Source organism: Tachypleus tridentatus, chromosome 3 (assembly GCF_004210375.1).
Source record: "Tachypleus tridentatus isolate NWPU-2018 chromosome 3, ASM421037v1, whole genome shotgun sequence".
Lineage (NCBI taxonomy): Eukaryota > Metazoa > Arthropoda > Merostomata > Xiphosura > Limulidae > Tachypleus > Tachypleus tridentatus.
Genome location: NC_134827.1, coordinates 44256343 through 44276704, shown reverse-complemented (window position 1 = coordinate 44276704; position 20362 = coordinate 44256343). Strand labels below are relative to the sequence as shown.

At 31.4% G+C, this 20362-nt stretch overlaps 2 protein-coding genes across 2 annotated transcripts in view; both read left to right on the top strand.

Moving 5' to 3' along the window:
• The first annotated feature begins 590 nt into the window (after positions 1–590).
• LOC143245830 (tRNA (guanine(10)-N(2))-methyltransferase TRMT11-like) lies at positions 591–6227 on the top strand. Its single transcript, XM_076492086.1, has 3 exons — positions 591–700; positions 3482–3563; positions 6134–6227. Exons 1-3 carry the CDS (start codon positions 591–593, stop codon positions 6206–6208), a joined length of 267 nt encoding a protein of 88 aa, XP_076348201.1. The 3' UTR covers positions 6209–6227.
• A 4564-nt stretch (positions 6228–10791) lies between these two features.
• The window catches only part of LOC143245829 (tRNA (guanine(10)-N(2))-methyltransferase TRMT11-like), a 29255-nt gene continuing 19684 nt past the window's right edge, over positions 10792–20362 (top strand). The window contains exons 1-4 of the mRNA XM_076492085.1: positions 10792–10914; positions 11709–11774; positions 18581–18736; positions 19868–19940. Of these exons, the coding sequence (XP_076348200.1) occupies positions 10792–10914; positions 11709–11774; positions 18581–18736; positions 19868–19940 (418 nt within the window). The remainder of the gene's footprint in view (positions 10915–11708; positions 11775–18580; positions 18737–19867; positions 19941–20362) is intronic.

Below are 20362 nucleotides of genomic sequence, written 5' to 3'. Positions count from 1 at the left end.
TGTGCTTCAGTCAGTCTTGGCGTAACTGTATTGCATGCGTTGGCTTAACACTGAGCTATGGAAACCGGGAACCGTTACTTTTATAGGGTTTTGCACATGTTGCACTTGGAAAACATGCAGATCTCTCAAACAAATTTAGACACGCATGAGTTTTGGCAAAAATTCGATGTTTGCTTCCGTTTCAAAGTGCACAACTTTTATTGTCATTTTGGTCTGACAATCAGTGCCTTAACAGCGTAATAATATCACATATTCTGAGCTTGTAACGTTATTACATATATTTCTCTTTAAAATAACAAATATCCCTTTGCATTTATTTTTGAAGAGTATATATTATTAGTATTATTTGAAACTATAAATGGTATTTTTACTGTTATTTTTGTGAGTTTGTGCTAAATTTCATCTTAGTTGATTAACAACATGGAATAGAATCTGTTTATGCTGGCTGTTTACCCTGTTGACTATATGTTAAATTAAAATTTTCTAGATTTTAAAATTGTTGTTTTTTGAAGTAAATATTAAAACTTATATTATGAAGACAGTTATTTGTGATATCATTGCTACTACGTTATGTATGTCATTAGATTGAAATGGTTCTTAAACAGAGATCTTTTATTTTATGTACAGCCTTTTTTTTAGTTGTGCAGTTTAGAGAAGAACAGGATGTGAAGAAACTGATGTCAAGAACAGTGTTAATTAGGTAAGACAACACATGTAGATTTGTTAGATAAATTAGAACAGTGTTATTTCGGTAAGACAGTGTAGAAATGGTTTATTTGTTAGATAAATTAGAACAGTAATTAGGTAGGAAGACAGTGTAAGTACGTGGATTGTTAGATAAATTAGAACAGTATTATTTAGGTAAAGACAGTGTAAGAACGTTGATTTGTTAGATAAATTAGAACAGTAATTAGGTAAGACAGTGTCACATGCATATGATTTGTTAGATAAAATAGAATAGTGTTAATTAGGTAAGACAGTGTAAGTACATTGATTTGTTAGATAAATTAGGACAGTGTTAATTAGGTAAGCTAACACAATTACGTGATTTGTTAGATAAATTAGAACAATGTTAATTAGGTAAGACAACACAATTACGTAGATTTGTTGGATAAATTAGAAGCAGTGTTAATTAGAAGTAGACACAATTCACGTGGATTTGTTAGATGAATTAGAACAATGTTAATTAGGTAAACAAAACAATTCATTATATTTGTTAGATAAATTAGAACAATGTTAATTAGGTAAGACAACACAATTACATAGATTTGTTAGATAAATTAGAACAGTGTTAATTAGGTAAGACAGGTGTAAGTACATTGATTTGTTAGATAAAATTGGGACAGTGTGTAATTGGGTAGACCAACACAATTCGTAGATTTGTTGGATAAATTAGAACAGTGTTAATTAGGTAAGACAACACAATTCGTGGATTTGTTAGATGAATTAGAACAATGTTAATTAGGTAAGACAACACACAATTACGTATATTTGTTAGATAAATTAGAACAATGTTAATGGGTAAACAACACAATTACATAGATTTGTTAGATAAATTAGAACAGTGTTAATTAGGTAAGACAGTGTAAGTACATTGATTTGTTAGATAAATTGGGACAGTGTTAATTAGGTAAGACAACACAATTACGTTAGATTGTTAGATGAATTAGAACAATGTTAAGTGGGTAAAGACAACACAATTACGTGGATTTGTTAGATGAATTAGAACAATGTTAATTAGGTAAGACAACACAATTACATAGATTTGTTAGATAAATTAGAACAGTGTTAATTAGGTAAGACAGTGTAATGTGCGGTAGATTTGTTAGATAAATTAGAACAGTGTTAGAATTAGGTAAGACAGTGTGAGTGCATTAGATTTGTTAGATAAATTAGAACAGTGTTAGTGGGTAAGACGATGAGCGTAAGAATGCATTAGATTTGTTAGATAAATTAGGGCAGTGTTATTGTTAGGTAAGACAACACAATTACATGAATTTGTTAGATAAATTAGAACAGTGTTAATTAGGTAAGACAGCGTAGAATGCGTTGAGTTTTTAGATAAATTAGACACAAGCTCTAGATAAATAAGAACATGTTAACTGGTATATAATAGGAAGTGTCTCAACAAACTGCTGACATTCTGTGGTGTATAACAGAAAGTGTCTCAACAAACTGCTGACATTCTGTGGTGTATAATAGGAAGTGTCTCAACAAACTGCTGACATCCTGTGGTATATAATAGAAGTGTCTCAACAAACTGATGACATTTTGTGGTGTATAACAGAAAGTGTGTCAGTTAAACTGCTGACATTCTGTGGTGTATAATAGGAAGTGTCTCAACAAACTTCTGACATTCTGTGGTGTATATACAGAAAGTGTCTCAACAAACTGCTGACATTCTGTGGTATATAATAGGAAGTGTCTCAACAAACTTCTGACATTCTGTGGTGTATAACAGAAAGTGTCTCAAAAACTGCTGACATTCTGTGGTGTATAACAAGAAAGTGTCTCAAAAAACTGCTGACATTCTGTGGAAGTGTATAATAGGAAGTGTCTTAACAAACTGCTGACATTCTGTGGTGTATAACAGGAAGTGTCTCAAAACTGCTGACATTCTGTGGTGTATAACAGGAAGTGTCTTAAACAAACTGCTGACATTCTGTGGTGTATAACAGGAAGTGTCTCAACAAACTTCTGACATTCTGTGGTGTATAATAGGAAGTGTCTCAACAAACTTCTGACATTCTGTGGTGTATAACAGGAAGTGTCTCAACAAACTTCTGACATTCTGTGGTGTATAATAGGAAGTGTCTCAACAAACATCTGACATTCTGTGATGTATAACAGCAAGTCTCTCAACAAACTGCTGACATTCTGTGGTGTATAACAGAAAGTGTCTCAACTAACTGCTGACATTCTATGGTGTATAATAGGAAGTGTCTCAACAAACTTCTGACATTCTGTGGTGTATAATAGGAAGTGTCTCAACAAACTTCTGACATTCTGTGGTGTATAATAGGAAATGTCTCAACAAACTGCTGACATTCTGTGGTGTATAACAGAAAGTGTCTCAACTAACTGCTGACATTCTATGGTGTATAATAGGAAATGACTCAACAAACTGCTGACATTCTGTGGTGTATAACAGAAAGTGTCTCAACTAACTGCTGATATCCTGTGGTGTATAATTGACAGTGCTAAGAACACTGCTGATTTTCTTGGATGTGTGATAGTTTGGTTATGAATTCTAGAATAATTAAGTTGTAGTAAGATCTGTTTCTTCCTCCTTGAACATATTTGTTTGTAAAATTTGAAAGTTAAATAATTTTTTTGGAATGTTTAAATTCTCTGAATGTTACATGTGGCAAGATATTCAGTCCTTATTTTAACCAATCTTAGATCTTATTTACAAGTTGTTCTAAACTAAAAGTTCTGTTAATTAAATATTTCAATGTTTTGAACATGGCTATATTTTTAGATCAGCTTTCAAATTGTGGGGCCAAGGTGCTACATACCAAGAACTTCATACAGAGTTAAAACAAGTTTCTTTGGAAAATATAGTAAGTATTACAATACCTTGAGATTCATAGTGTTAAGTATCTATAGTTTAACTGTTCAGTGCACAGATTATTAGTGGAACTTGGTAGCAGAGCATACATTGTAGTGCATGTGTTAACATTAATACGTTATAGTGCATATGTTAACAGACTTTTAATACATTGTAGTGCATGTGTTAACGTTAATACGTTGTAGTGCATATGTTAACGTTAATACATTGTAGTGCATATGTTAACAGACTTTTAATACATTGTAGTGCATGTGTTAACAGACTTTAATACATTGTAGTGCATGTGTTAACAGACCTTTAATACATTGTAGTGCATGTGTTAACGCTAATACGTTGTAGTGCATATGTTAACAGACCTTTAATACATTGTAGTGCATGTGTTAACAGACTTTTAATACATTGTAGTGCATATGTTAACAGACTTTAATATATTATAGTGCATGTGTTAACAGACTTTAATACATTGTAGTGCATGTGTGAGAAAACATCTGTTGTATAGCTGTACAGTGTATTTTAATTTATTGTTGAATGCATGCAAGTGATACTGTTTTAGAGTATATTGAAGTAATATATTTATAATAATTTCACACGCAGCATTTCAACTTGTGTGTACACTTATATTGAGATGTTTGATGACATAGTCTCAACAGTAAAGGTTGACACACCTTGCAGACCAACTGGTGGTATACTGGTATATTTTTGAATAGATTAGACATTTGTAGTTAGTTATGTATTAGTGTATAAACCAGGATTGGTATATTTAGTTGTGTGCACCACACATTAGTTTTGTTTACATATATAAACCTGACATACATATATTAAGGTCTATTAATGTGCATGCAAAATTAAATTGGCATATTATGTCTTCTACATATACATCTGTATATATACACTGCTGGCCAAAATCTTAAGGCCAATGAACATAAATAAGTGGTTGAGTCTAACAATACAAAATGCATATTTTTTCTTTGAGTAGAGCTTTGAAAGATGAAAATAAGAAAAGGGAAAATAAAAAAAACAAACTTTTTTAGCATTTAATAGGGAAAATGTGAACACTATGAAATTAACCTAAATACTAGTTGGTCAAAAGTTTAATACCATACTGAAATGAAGCGTTAATCAGTAAACACTTAACGAAATTTAGTCATTTGTATTCAAGCATTAGCATTGTCGACATCTCCTGTGTTACATTTGGTAAAAACGTTCAGAGGCTAAATAAAAAGTTGACAGAGTTTGAACATGGCAGAATTGTCGAGCTGCAGAAGCAAGGTATTTCTCAATGTGCCATTGCTAGTGAAATTGGGCATCGTAAAACTGCTGTTGCAAATTTCTTAAAAAACCCTGAGGAATACAGAACAAGAATTTGAAGTGGTTGGCCAAAGAAAATTTCACAGCCATTGAGCAGGAGGATTCGACGGGTTGTTCGGCAAGACACTAAGCGATCGTCGAACCAGATTAAGGCCCTTACTTATGCAGAATGTAGCTCAAGAACAATAAGACAGCATCTACAAGATAAAGGCTTTATAAACCGTAAACGTCTTCAAAGGCCATGCCTCCTTCCGCACCATGAAACAGCTCGGTTAAACTTTGCTAAGAAGCACCAAACATGGGATATAGAAAAGTGGAAGAAGGTTTTGTTCTCTGATGAGAAAAAATTTAATCTGGATGGTCCAGATGGCTTCCAACATTACTGGCATCATAAGGATATCCCACCGAGACATTTTCTACATGACACAGTGGAGGAGGTTCCATCATGATCTGGGGTTCTTTCTCCTTCCATGGAACAATGAAGCTTCATGTTATACAGGGGCATCAAACAGCAGCTAACTACATTGGCATGTTGGAGAGAGTATCCTTATTGACTGAAGGCCCTCACTTGTGTGGAAATGACTGGATCTTTCAGCAGGACAATTCTGCAATCCACAATGCCTGCAGGACAAAGGACTTTTACATGGCAGTAGTAATGATTCTTTTGGACCATCCAACATGTTTGCCAGAACTGAACCCCATTGAAAATGTTTGGGGTGGATGGCAAGGAAAGTCTATAGAAATGGACGTCAATTCCAAACAGTGCATGATCTTCGTGGAAGCCATTTTCACCACTTGGAATAACATTCCAGCTAGCCTTCTGCAAATGCTTATATCAACCATGCCAAAGCTAATGTTTGAAGTTGTTCGCAATGATGGCCGTGCATCTCATTACTGAGTTCTCTTGTTGGGCATTTCCTACCCTGTTTGGGACTTCTTTTTGGTATGGTCTCACACTTTTGATCAGCTAGTATTTAGGGTAATTTCATAGTTTTCACATTCTCCCTATTAAATACTAAAAAGTTTTTATTTTTATTTTCCCTTTTTATTTTCATCTTTCAAAGCTCTACTTAAATAAGTGGTTGAGTCTAACAAATGCATATTTTTTTCTTTATGTTCATTGGCCTTAAGATTTTGGCCAGCAGTGTGTGTATATGATATACATATTGGTATATTAAATTTTTTTTCATGGTAATGATACTATAATGGACTTATGTTTAACTTGAAATAATAATCTATTAGTTTATTTTGAAGGAGCCATTCTGTCATCCTGATAAGTCTTTCAAAGTTGAAGTAGAAACGCTTGGTAAAAAAGATTTCAAGAACTGATAAAGTCAATCGTATAGAGGTAAGTTTGTCATTGTGTATATGGAACATTGTGATAAGTTTACCATTGTGTATGTAGAACATTATGGGTAGTTTACCATTGTGTCTGTGGAACATTGAGGTAATTTTACCATTGTATATATGGAACATTGAGAAAGAACCTACTGGAGTCATTCAAATGATAAAATATCTTTTCATTTTAGCAGATCTAGGATTTGATAGATCAAAAACTTGACAAATAAAAGTTACCACCCAAAGAAACTTTATGAAAGTGTATTAGAAATATTTGGAGTGAAATCCAAAAAGACGCTTTGATTAAATATGTTGCAACAATGCATGAAAGACTGTTTGCAGTTATGAAAGCAAAAGTGTGACACACAAAATATTAACTGTTTACTGAACTGAAACACTTCCACTGAGTTTCTCTTGTACTGAATATGAAGATTAATTCAATGTTCATGTTTTACTTGATGTTTTAATTGTTTTGTTTAAAATAACCTGAAATATAATTTTTTCACATTGTCCTGACAGTAAACAGTATATATACAGTACTGTATGTATAGTTGTAGATAATACCAGTGATGTGATTTACTAGTTAGTTTTATATAATAATGTATATATGATTGTAGTTTGTTCTAGTGATGTGATTTACTTGTTTGTTTTACATAATGGTGTACATATCTAGTTGTAGTTTGTACCAGTGATGTGATTTACCAGTTTATTTTATATAATGGTGTATGTATAGTTGTAGTTAATACCAGTGGTGTGATTTACTAGTTTGTTTTGCATAATGGTGTATATATACTCTTCAAAACAAGAAACCAAAGAATATTTCTTTTGTTATTTTAAAGAGAAATATATGTAATAACGCTACAAGCTCAGAGTATGTGATATTACGTGTTAAGGCACTGATTGTCAGACCAAAATGACAATAAAAGTTGTGCACTTTGAAAACGGAAGCAAACATCGAATTTTTTGCCAAAACTCATGCGTGTCCAATAAATTTGTTTGAGAGATCTGCATGTTTTGCAAGTGCAACATGTGCAAAATCCCTATAAAAGTAGCGGGTTTTCGGTAACCATAGCTCAGTGTTAAGCCACCGACATGCAATACAGTTACGCCAAGACTGACTGAAGCACAATGCAACAACGCCATTGGTCGCTAGAAGGCAAATCTCGATCAGATGTTGCCAGAGCTGTGAATGTCCACCCAAGTACCATCACAAGGCTATGGAATCGTCACCAACAACATGGATCAACTTCGTGACCGCCCAAGATCTGGCAGACCTCGGTGTCCATGCCCGCACAAGATTGCAACATCCGGTTACATCACCTTCGATAGAACCACCTCTGCTACATCTACTGCTCCTCAACCACCAAGGCTGCATAGGATTTACGTGATCAGACCGACGCAGAACCATCGACGAGATTCTTAGGCCCCATGTGCAACCAACATCATGGTGAACGCCAACGACGTTTTTTCAACATGACAACGCTCCCTCACACAGCCCGACTCACCACTGTCTTCTTGAGACACCACAACATCAATGTTCTTCCCTGGCCCCTCCAAAAGCCCCATCAACATCTTTGGGATGAGTTGGACCGATGTCATGCGGCATGCGACAACCTCAACCATACTCTACTCCCAGCTTGCAGCAGCTTTGCAGGCTGAGTGAACGGCCATTCCACAGGATGTGATTCGTCATCTCATCGCCCATGGGCAGGAGATGCCAAGCAGTTATTGATGCTCACAGGGGCATACTCTTTATTGACGCTTGAGTGACGTTAAACTTCATCTAGTGAGCATGGACTTCACCTTTGCAGACTTTGGATGTTCAGCAGTGAATGTGCAAAAGTTTCATACATGTCATACAGAACTACCCGGAACAAACTTGTTAACAATGTGTCTCCAAATTTGCCTTTTGCGTTTCTTTTTTGAAGAGTATATATATAGTTGTAGTTTGCAACTAGTGATGTGATTTACTAGTTTATTTTATATAATGGTGTATATCTAGTTGTAGTTTGTACCAATGATGAGATTTACTAATTTGTGTTATGTAATACTGTGTATATAGTTGTGGTTTGAATCACGTGTCGTGTCTTAGTAATTTGTTTTATACAATAGTATGTATAATTATACATGTGTAATTGTAGTCTCATTTACAGACACCTGCCCTAGTCCTTAGTCACTTGTTTGCACCACTTTTCATTTGGCTCAATTTTCCCTTCTCTTAAGTTTCGTGGATGTGATGTAAAAGATGCTTGTGTGGAAAGAGGAACGCTTGTCCCATAGTTCTGTTTAGATGGAAATTTGTTGAATGAGGGAACTGTGCAGTCCATTTTTTCTTGGTTCCAGGAATTTTTGGTAAGTTTCCCTACCTCTAATGAAATCCTGTTTCATACCATGCCAAGGTTGAAGCAGCTCTGTTTTATTTATTTCTACCCTCAATAGAATATGGAACTGTCATTCCTACTTGTATTGCCTGCTTTGGAAGTTATTATTCCCATTAGTTTGACTCCCATGGGGTCTTTTTTAGTGGGATTTATGGGACCAGTGGAATCTTGATCAGGATCCCTGGGATACTCCTGTCCAGAAATAGAAGTGACATAACTGTGAGTTCTCCTCCTCTTTCTATGCCTTGTCCAGATGTGCATATATTTGTGGATGCTTCTCTTTAACGTTGAGGTGCATATATGAATACTCAGGAGATTTCATGTTTAACTGTGGTTGAGTCTCCATGTATATCTCGTGGAACTTCTTACTGTTTGTCAAGTTCTGGTTCATTTCCTTTATGCTCTGTGCAACAGGTCAGTTATGATCCATTCTGTTAACCTGTTAGCTGTCTTTTCCATCACTTGGCAAGGGGACACCCATTTGGGATCTCATATATTAGCCCTCCTGTTCTGAACCCACATCTATCAGATTTGATTTTTTGGGTTGTTATATCCTGGTGCTCTGATTTTGTATTTGATCATGTCATGTTTCAGCAAGGTTTACCCCATGATTAATTTACCAATGTTATTAATTTCTTTTTTTTTGTTAGAAATTCCATCATGATTTTCCCTGTCCTATTTTTCTCTACCATGTGACTTCCTTGCCTGGTGTTTTGACAGGGACTTTCTGATTGATTATTGCTGGTGTTGATCTGCTTTGTTGGCAATCTTTGAATATTCAAGACATCATTAGGGTTACTTTTTTGATCTTTATCTTTTTTATCACCCTCTTTCTACTACCCTATCTTAGTGGAACATTCACATGGTCTTTCATGCCCTTACATTTTCCCCTCTTGAAGCTCTTATCATCCTGCAACTTATATCATTATATCATCTCTTCTAGGTCTTTCCTCACCTTCCTTTGATTTGTAGACTCTGATGTTCATATGTGTCTGATTTCACTATTACTCCGCTCTCTATATCATCATACTTATGTTCAATGTTTTCTGCTCATGTCATTAATTAACCTCACATGTTGACAATTTTGTCTTTACTACCTTTTCCATTCCTTCTATCTCTCATCTTTTATGTCATATGAGGACTCTTTTGCTGTTATGTGGCTCGTGACTGCACTCTTCTGTGGTTCCTGTTCCCGTTTTTTCACTTGAATCTGTTCCTCATCCAAGATATTTTACATATTACCTTACTCTCATGTGTTGTATTTTCCAACTCATTCATCTGGTTTACTCTATCCTGTTCCCTGTCTATTGTTGCTTTTTCCAGTTTTCCTTCCATTGATTCTGCTACCTTCCATGCCTGATTCAGTATTAGTTTTGAGGAGATCGTTTGAGCTAGTATCGCTTTCACATTATCTAATTGTTTCATACTTGTATGGTTACTGTCTGCCTCCCATTGCCATCTTGAGATCCACACTTTATGAGTAAGTGCTGTTTAAATCTCTTTCTTTGTGCAGAGGCCTCTGTTCACATGTACAAATCCCAACATTTGAGTGTTGCCTAACCGGGTATTCTTAGTTCTAAATTTTCACTGCAAGGCCATTATGGTCATTGTCATGCACTGTTGATATTGGCTCTTCCCAGGTTTACTTGTAGGTTCCTTGTTGCAGTGTTTTGCATCATAAATATGTTTGCCCTGGACTAATAGGAGTAAAGCAGAAGATTATTTCTGCCTATCCTTGGTATTCCTTCTGTTGATTAGGTCAGGAATAAGCTACTTCTCAATATAGGATTTTCATTCACTCATTGCAGTGTCTCTTGTGCTGTGTTCCTTTGGACTCTCCAACACATGCTGTTCCACTCTTTCTTTAGTGGACTATGGGAGATTTTGCCCTTACCATGGTCAAGCTACTGGATTAGTGGGCCATGGAGGCTTATCCCTGAATGAATGAAATTCCACTCAATTTGAGAGAGGGTAATGGTGTTTGCCAGTGTATATGGTGTATAAATAATAGGGTGGTGGTGTTCTGCCAGTGTAGATGGTGTATAAATAAAAACCTCCTTCCACAGACCTGATGTACTGTTTCATGTGCTTCCTGTTTATGGATTAGTTGATTTCTGTGAAATTGTAGCTCACCCCTGCAGTTGGACCACATAACTCCTAATTGTGAGTGGTCCAGGTACTCTCCTGCAGACAATGGACTGGATGATACATTCCCAGTGCTACCTGGTTCTGCTGGTGTTCATTGAGCTTGAACCCATTTACAGACTGCTTTCCCTAGCCACTCTACACCAGAGGCCCCTTTATCTATTTTCTGTGGTTTGTCCATTTACAGACTGCTTTCCCTAGCCACTCACACCAGGGCCCCTTTATCTATTTTGTGGGGTCTGTCCATTTACAGACTGCTTCCCTAGCCACTCTACACCAGGGGCCCCTTTATCTATTTTATGGGGTCTGTCCTACAACCCTGGCCTTATTGCAACCCCTAATTTTCACATGTGAAATGTATACCTGGTTCAGAAGTGGTGAGGTCTTCCACATTTCACTACTTCAATCCTTCCTTCTACCTCTAGTAGGTTTTGTTTTGTCTCTAAGAAGATTGTGTTCTACTATATAGAAGGAAATAGTGGTGGGTATGCAACTCTTATTGTTGGAAGGTTGTTACATGATAGCATGTAATATCAGTGCTAGTGGGGAGAAAATATTTGCACATATAAAAAGACAGGACAAGTCTGAAAAAGCTATTTTGTGAGTCAAGTGGATGTACAAATCTGTGAGAAATATATTTTCAGTATATAACAAAATATTAACTTTGTTATATAATAGTATATTTGTTATTATAATTTGAAACCCAGTGATATGATTTACTATTTTTTTATATAGTTGTATATTTGTTATTACAATTTGTATCAGTGATATCATTTGTTTTATATGATAAATGTAAGACGTGTGTCTAATTTGATAGAACTGTATTCATAACATTTTTAATTGGTAAACAAAAAATGTAAGAAAATGCTAATGTTTAATTTTCATTTAATACAGGGTCTAGATTTTCTACCCTTACATGGACCTATTAAAACTAAAAGATCCAGACAATATTTTCTGCTTGATAGAATACTCATGGTCTAGATCCAAACAGTGTTCCTGACAACCCTTACCAGGTGTTCTTCGGACAGTGGGTGAGGTGGAGTATCTTAACATACTTATATAAAGTAAATTTATTTTTATAATAGAAATTGTATTCCTGTCATCTCTGTCTCCTTACTATATATAAAGTAAATTTACTTTTATAATAGAAATTGTATTCCTGTCATCTCTGTCTTCTTACTTATATAAAGTAAATTTACTTTTAAAATAGAAATTGTATTCCTGTCATCTCTGTCTCCTAATATAAAGTAAATTTACTTTTAAAATAGAAATTGTATTCCTGTCATCTCTGTCTCCTTATATAAAGTAAATTTACTTTTAAAATACAAATTGTATTCCTGCCATCTCTGTCTCCTTACTTATGTGAAGTAAATTTACTTTTATAATAGAAATTGTATTCCTGTCATCTCTGTCTCCTTTATATAAAGTAAATTTACTTTTAAAATAGAAATTGTATTCCTGTCATCTCTGTCTCCTTATATAAAGTAAATTTACTTTTAAAATAGAAATTGTATTCCTGCCATCTCTGTCTCCTTACTTATATATAAAGTAAATTTACTTTTAAAATAGAAATTGTATTCCTGCCATCTCTGTCTCCTTAAAGTAAATTTACTTTTAAAATAGAAATTGTATTCCATGTCATCTCTGTCTCCTTATATAAAGTAAATTTACTTTTATAATAGAAATTGTATTCCTGCCATCTCTGTCTCCTTACTTATATGAAGTAAATTTACTCTTTATGTTAGAAATTGTATTCCTACCATCTCTGTCTTCTTACTTATATAAAGTAAATTTACTTTTATAATAGAAATTGTATTCCTGTCATCTCTTTCTCCTTACTTATGTGAAGTAAATTTACTTTTATAATAGAAATTGTGTTCCTGTCATCTCTGTCTCCTAACTGACATGAAGTAAATTTACTTTATAATAGAAATTGTATCCTGTCATCTCTTCTCCTTACTTATATGAAGTAAATTTATTTTTATAATAGAAATTGTATTCCTGCCATCTCATTCTCCTTACTTATATGAAGTAAATTTACTTTTATAATAGAAATTGTATTCCTGCCATCTCTGTCTCCTTACTTATGTGAAGTAAATTTACTTTTAAAATAGAAATTGTATTCCTGTCATCTCTGTCTCCTTACTTATATAAAGTAAATTTACTTTTAAAATAGAAATTGTATTCCTGCCATCTCTTTCTCTCCTTACTTATATAAAGTAAATTTACTTTTATAATAGAAATTGTATTCCTGCCATCTCTTTCTCCTTACTTATATGAAGTAAATTTACTTTTATAATAGAAATTGTATTCCTGCCATCTCTGTCTTCTTACTTATATAAAGTAAGTTTACTTTTATAATAGAAATTGTATTCCTGTCATCTCTGTCTCCTTATATAAAGTAAATTTACTTTATAATAGAAATTGTATTCCTGCCATCTCTGTCTCCTTACTTATATGAAGTAAATTTACTTTTATGATAGAAATTGTATTCCTACCATTTCTGTCTTCTTACTTATATAAAGTAAATTTACTTTTATAATAGAAATTGTATTCCTGTCATCTCTTTCTCCTTACTTATGTGAAGTAAATTTACTTTTATAATAGAAATTGTATTCCTGTCATCTCTGTCTCCTTAACTGACATGAAGTAAATTTACTTTTATAATAGAAATTGTATTCCTGTCATCTCTTTCTCCTTACTTATATGAAGTAAATTTACTTTTATAATAGAAATTGTATTCTTTGCCATCTCTTTCTCCTTACTTATATGAGTAAATTTACTTTTATAATAGAAATTGTATTCCTGCCATCTCTGTCTCCTTACTTATGTGAGTAAATTTACTTTTAAAATAGAAATTGTATTCCTGTCATCTCTGTCTCCTTACTTATATAAAGTAAATTTACTTTAAAATAGAAATTGTATTCCTGCCATCTCTTTCTCCTTACTTATATAAAGTAAATTTACTTTTATAATAGAAATTGTATTCCTGCCATCTCTTTCTCCTTACTTATATGAAGTAAATTTACTTTTATAATAGAAATTGTATTCCTGCCATCTCTGTCTCCTTACTTATATGAAGTAAGTTTACTTTTATAATAGAAATTGTATTCCTGCCATCTCTGTCTCCTTACTTATATAAAGTAAATTTACTTTATATAATAGAAATTGTATTCCTGTCATCATCTGTCTCCTTACTTATTTGAGTAAATTTACTTTTTATAATAGAAATTGTATTCCTGCCATCTCTGTCTTCTTACTTATATAAAGTAAGTTTACTTTTATAATAGAAATTGTGTTCCTGTCATCTCTTTCTCCTTACTTATATAAAGTAAATTATTTTTTATAATAGAAATTGTATTCCTGTCATCTCTGTCTCCTTACTTTTATCAAGTAAATTTATTTTTATAATAGAAATTGTATTCATGTCATCTCTGTCTCCTTACTTATGTGAAGTAAATTTACTTTTAAAATAGAAATTGTATTCCTGTCATCTCTGTCTCCTTACTTATATAACGTAAATTTACTTTTATAATAGTAATTGTATTCCTGCCATCTCTGTCTCCTTACTTATATAAAGTAATTTTACTTTTATAATATAAATTGTATTTTTGTCATCTCTGTATCCTTACTTATATAAAGTAAATTTATTTTTTTACAATAGAAACTGTATTTTTGTCATCTCTGTATCCTTACTTATATAAAGTAAATTTACTTTTATAATAGAAATCCTGTATTCCTGCCATCTCTGTCTCCTTACTTATGAAGTAAATTTACTTTTAAAATAGAAATTGTATTCCTGTCATCTCTGTCTCCTTACTTATATAAAGTAAATTTACTTTTAAAATAGAAATTGTATTCCTGTCATCTCTGTCTCCTTACTTATATAAAGTAAATTTACTTTTATAATAGAAATTGTATTCCTGCCATCTCTGTCTCCTTACTTATATAAAGTAAATTTACTTTTATAATAGAAATTGTATTCCTGCCATCTCTTTCTCCTTACTTATATAAAGTAAATTTACTTTTATAATAGAAATTGTATTCCTGCCATCTCTGTCTCCTTACTTATATAAAGTAAATTTACCTTTATAATAGAAATTGTATTCCTGTCATCTCTGTCTTCTTACTTATATAAAGTAAATTTACTTTTATAATAGAAATTGTATTCCTGTCATCTCTGTCTCCTTACTTATATAAAGTAAATTTATTTTTATAATAGAAATTGTATTCCTGTCATCTCTGTCTCCTTACTTATGTGAAGTAAATTTACTTTTATAATAGAAATTGTATTCCTGCCATCTCTGTCTCCTTACTTATATAAAGTAAATTTACCTTTATAATAGAAATTGTATTCCTGTCATCTCTTTCTCCTTAGTTATATAAAGTAAATTTACTTTTATAATAGAAATTGTATTCCTGTCATCTCTGTCTCCTAACTGACATGAAGTAAATTTACTTTTATAATAGAAATTGTATTCCTGTCATCTCTTTCTCCTTACTTATATGAAGTAAATTTATTTTTATAATAGAAATTGTATTCCTGCCATCTCTTTCTCCTTACTTATATAAAGTAAATTTACTTTTATAATAGAAATTGTATTCCTGCCATCTCTGTCTCCTTACTTATGTGAAGTAAATTTACTTTTAAAATAGAAATTGTATTCCTGTCATCTCTGTCTCCTTACTTATATAAAGTAAATTTACTTTTAAAATAGAAATTGTATTCCTGCCATCTCTTTCTCCTTACTTATATGAAGTAAATTTACTTTTATAATAGAAATTGTATTCCTGTCATCTCTGTCTTCCTTACTTATATAAAAGTAAATTTACTTTTATAATAGAAATTGTATTCCTGTCATCTCTTTCTCCTTACTTATATAAAGTAAATTTACTTTTATAATAGAAATTGTATTCCTGTCATCTCTGTCTCCCCACTTATATAAAGTAAATTTACTTTTATAATAGAAATTGTATTCCTGCCATCTCTGTCTCCTTACTTATATAAAGTAAATTTACTTTTATAATAGAAATTGTATTCCTGCCATCTCTGTCTCCTTACTTATATAAAGTAAATTTACTTTTATAATAGAAATTGTATTCCTGTCATCTCTGTCTCCTTACTTATATGAAGTAAATTTACTTTTATAATAGAAATTGTATTCCTGTCATCTCTTTCTCCTTACTTATATGAAGTAAATTTATTTTTATAATAGAAATTGTATTCCTGCCATCTCTTTCTCCTTACTTATATGAAGTAAATTTACTTTTATAATAGAAATTGTATTCCTGCCATCTCTGTCTCCTTACTTATGTGAAGTAAATTTACTTTTAAAATAGAAATTGTATTTCTGTCATCTCTGTCTCCTTACTTATATAAAGTAAATTTACTTTAAAATAGAAATTGTATTCCTGCCATCTCTTTCTCCTTACTTATATGAAGTATATTTACTTTTATAATAGAAATTGTATTCCTGCCATCTCTGTCTTCTTACTTATATAAAGTAAGTTTACTTTTATAATAGAAATTGTATTCCTGCCATCTCTGTCTCCTTACTTATATAAAGTAAATTTACCTATATAATAGAAATTGTATTCCTGTCATCTGTCTCCCTACTTATTTGAAGTAAATTTACTTTTATAATAGAAATTGTATTCCTGCCATCTCTGTCTTCTTACTTATATAAAGTAAGTTTACTTTTATAATAGAAATTGTGTTCCTGTCATCTCTTTCTCCTTACTGATATAAAGTAAATTTACTTTTAAAATATAAATTGTATTTTTGTCATCTCTATATCCTTACTTATATAAAGTAAATTTACTTTTACAATAGAAACTGTATTTTTGTCATCTCTGTATCCTTACTTATATAAAGTAAATTTACTTTTATAATAGAAATTGTATTCCTGCCATCTCTGTCTCCTTACTTATATAAAGTAAATTTACCTATATAATAGAAATTGTATTCCTGTCATCTGTCTCCCTACTTATTTGAAGTAAATTTACTTTTATAATAGAAATTGTATTCCTGTCATCTCTGTCTCCTTACTTATATAACGTAAATTTACTTTTATAATAGTAATTGTATTCCTGCCATCTCTGTCTCCTTACTTATATAAAGTAATTTTACTTTTATAATATAAATTGTATTTTTGTCATCTCTGTATCCTTACTTATATAAAGTAAATTTACTTTTACAATAGAAACTGTATTTTTGTCATCTCTGTATCCTTACTTATATAAAGTAAATTTACTTTTATAATAGAAATTGTATTCCTGCCATCTCTGTCTCCTTACTTATGTGAAGTAAATTTACTTTTAAAATAGAAATTGTATTCCTGTCATCTCTGTCTCCTTACTTATATAAAGTAAATTTACTTTTAAAATAGAAATTGTATTCCTGTCATCTCTGTCTCATTACTTATATAAAGTAAATTTACTTTTAAAATAGAAATTGTATTCCTGCCATCTCTGTCTCCTTACTTATATAAAGTAAATTTACTTTTATAATAGAAATTGTATTCCTGCCATCTCTTTCTCCTTGCTTATATGAAGTAAATTTACTTTTATAATAGAAATTGTATTCCTACCATCTCTGTCTCCTTACTTATATAAAGTAAATTTTCTTTTATAATAGAAATTGTATTCCTGCCATCTCTGTCTCCTTACTTATATAAAGTAATTTTACTTTTACAATATAAATTGTATTCCTGCCATCTCTCTCTATATATGTTGACCAGATGGGTAGGGTGCTTGATATATAAACTGAGGTTCTCAAGATTGAATCCCTGTCTCACCAAACATGGTTACACTTTCAGTTTTGGTGGCATTTTTTGCTTAAAGAGTACCCCAAGAGATATCAGTGGGTAGTAATAACTATCTCCCTTGTTTCTAGCCTTCCGGTTTTAAATTAGGTATAGTTAGCACAAAAGTTAATGTATTTTTAAAATAAGAACTCTGTTGCTGATATCTTGCACTATTGACATTACAGATGCTGTAATTTGTTTTAGTATTTTATCTAAACCTGGATAATTAGTGAACAATGGATTTTAACTTTTTATAAATACCTGAACAGTGTGTTTCATGATGTATTGAAAACAGTAAATTATTCCATGATAAAAAGATTCATTTTTCAAAACATCAGTAGAAGTATTCAACTACTCTAATTCATTTAGACAGAAACCCATATGTTGTTTGAATTTCATATATGTTGGCATATTTTACCATATTTATTAAAGCTGTTTAAATCTAAAGGATTATGAAAAATCTAATAGGGCCCTGATACTCAGAACCTTATCTGTGTTAGTTTCAAGAATAAATTTTGAGGTATGTAATACCCTACTACTTGTAGTAGCAGTAATGGACAAATTTATCTCACTAATAAGACTACACACTAAACATAAATGAAGTATTACACATTTAAGTTTACAACTGTAGAGACTGTGTTAAATCAAATATGACTTGAAAACATATTTCGGGTACTAGGCAATTAGTAATGCATTTACAAGTCTACATATACAAAAGAACATTTAATATACATAACAATAAATAGCTCAAAAAATAAAAGTGTAATACTTTATGTATGTTCAATGTGTAGTCTTACTAGTTGGATAAATCTGTCCATTACTCTTACTACAAGTGTTTAGTAATTTTAAAGATAGTTTAATGTATCTGACATCAGACATACTTATTGTTTTTCTTGTCAATACCTTTAGTCTATGTTTCAAGTAATCCTCTTTAATAATTGTTTGTTTTCCAAGACTGTTGGAAAAAGTAAAACTTGTTTTTAATCTTAAGTTCTTGTTATAAAATAAAATAATTTCATGCATTTGTTGAGATATGTGATGGACAGCGACACCTGATCACCCAAACTGCATTGAAAGACAGGAAGTTTATTGGAAACACGAGCATGGACCCTACATTGTCACTGATCATGGCCAATATGGCTAAAATATATCATGGTGACCTTGTATTAGATCCCTTGTCGGTTCAGGTATGTGTGATTAAAAGTTAACCAAGGTAAATTATTTGTATAAACAGATAATAATAAGCTATTAAAGGATATTATGTATGATTAGAAAGATAATAACAATTTGTAAAAATAGATAATGATTAGCTTTTGAAGGATATTATGTATGATTAGAAAGATAATGATTTGTAAAAACAGATAATGATTAGCTTTTGAAGGATATTATGTATGATTAGAAAGATAATGATTTGTAAAAACAGATAATAAACTATTGAAGGGTATGATGTGTGATTAGAAAGGTAATAATGATTTGTAAAAACAGATAATGATAAACTGTTAAAGTATTATTACATATGACTAGAAAGATAATGATTTGTAAAAACAGATAATGATGAACTATTAAAGGATATTATGTATGATTAGAAAGATAATGATTTGTAAAAACAGATAATAAACTATTGAAGGGTATGATGTGTGATTAGAAAGGTAATAATGATTTGTAAAAACAGATAATGATGAACTATTAAAGTATTATTACATATGACTAGAAAGATAATGATTTGTAAAACATAGTAAACAGTTTATGAATATTTATGATTTGGAATTAAGAAATACAGAGTTGTATACTATGTTTTGTATTGTTAATTAGGGAGTTTTCATGTCACATTATGAGCATGGTTTAATAATTAGAACCTTCTTGAAAAATTAGAATATAATTTAGCAGTACAAATCACAAATTAGTGTAAAATATAGAATGAGTGATTTGTTATATTGAATGGTTGAATACTGAATTAGTGTATTTGTTAGTCAGTTTATCTGTGACTGCTAGACGCCGTTCAATTCTGTGAATACTGAGCTTGTTTTTGATAGATTTTTTAAAATACAACATTTATCGTATCTAGAGGGGAATATTAACAAATGAAATTGTTGTGTTAGCATTTACAATGAACTTAAAGCTATCAGTGAGCATTAGTTAACTCATTTGCAATGAGTAAGTCATGACTTGTTATAGAGGTATATTCAGAATGTAATTAAACTACAATACTATCCATGTATATGAATAAACGTGGCATCTATATATATAGCTAAAAATTGAATTTTAATATTAGATAAATTTATAAAGAAATGTTTTAATATATCATCAATCTCATCCAGCATGAGAATTGTGACATTTGTTCTTTAGGTTTTCCCTCTTCTCTAATGTATTTCCAACTCTTCAAGAAGTCAGGTATTTAACATAAATTAGTCATTTTGAGTATTAGTCCAGCAAAGTTTGATGTTTATATCCTTCAATCTTATTTGTTTGTGAACTAAAACTAGAACATTAGACCCACCTGTCACATCTTTTGTTTCACAAGTTTAATACTATTTTTATAACCAATAGAAATCCAAAGTTTTATCAAATGATATATTGTATTGTTTTCTGTACAGAATACTTCATCTTAAAGTCAAAACTTTATCTAATAGTATACACATCAACATTACCTGAATTTGTAAAGGCTTTTATTGCATAATTAGAAAGTCAAAAAAATTATGGGGCATTGTTCATGCATGTTGTTATTCTGTATTCTTAGGTGCATTATTTAATTAAAAATTATTTAGTGTAGTTCCAATTAGCATAAAATGGTAGGCTTAAGTTTTTCATCAAAA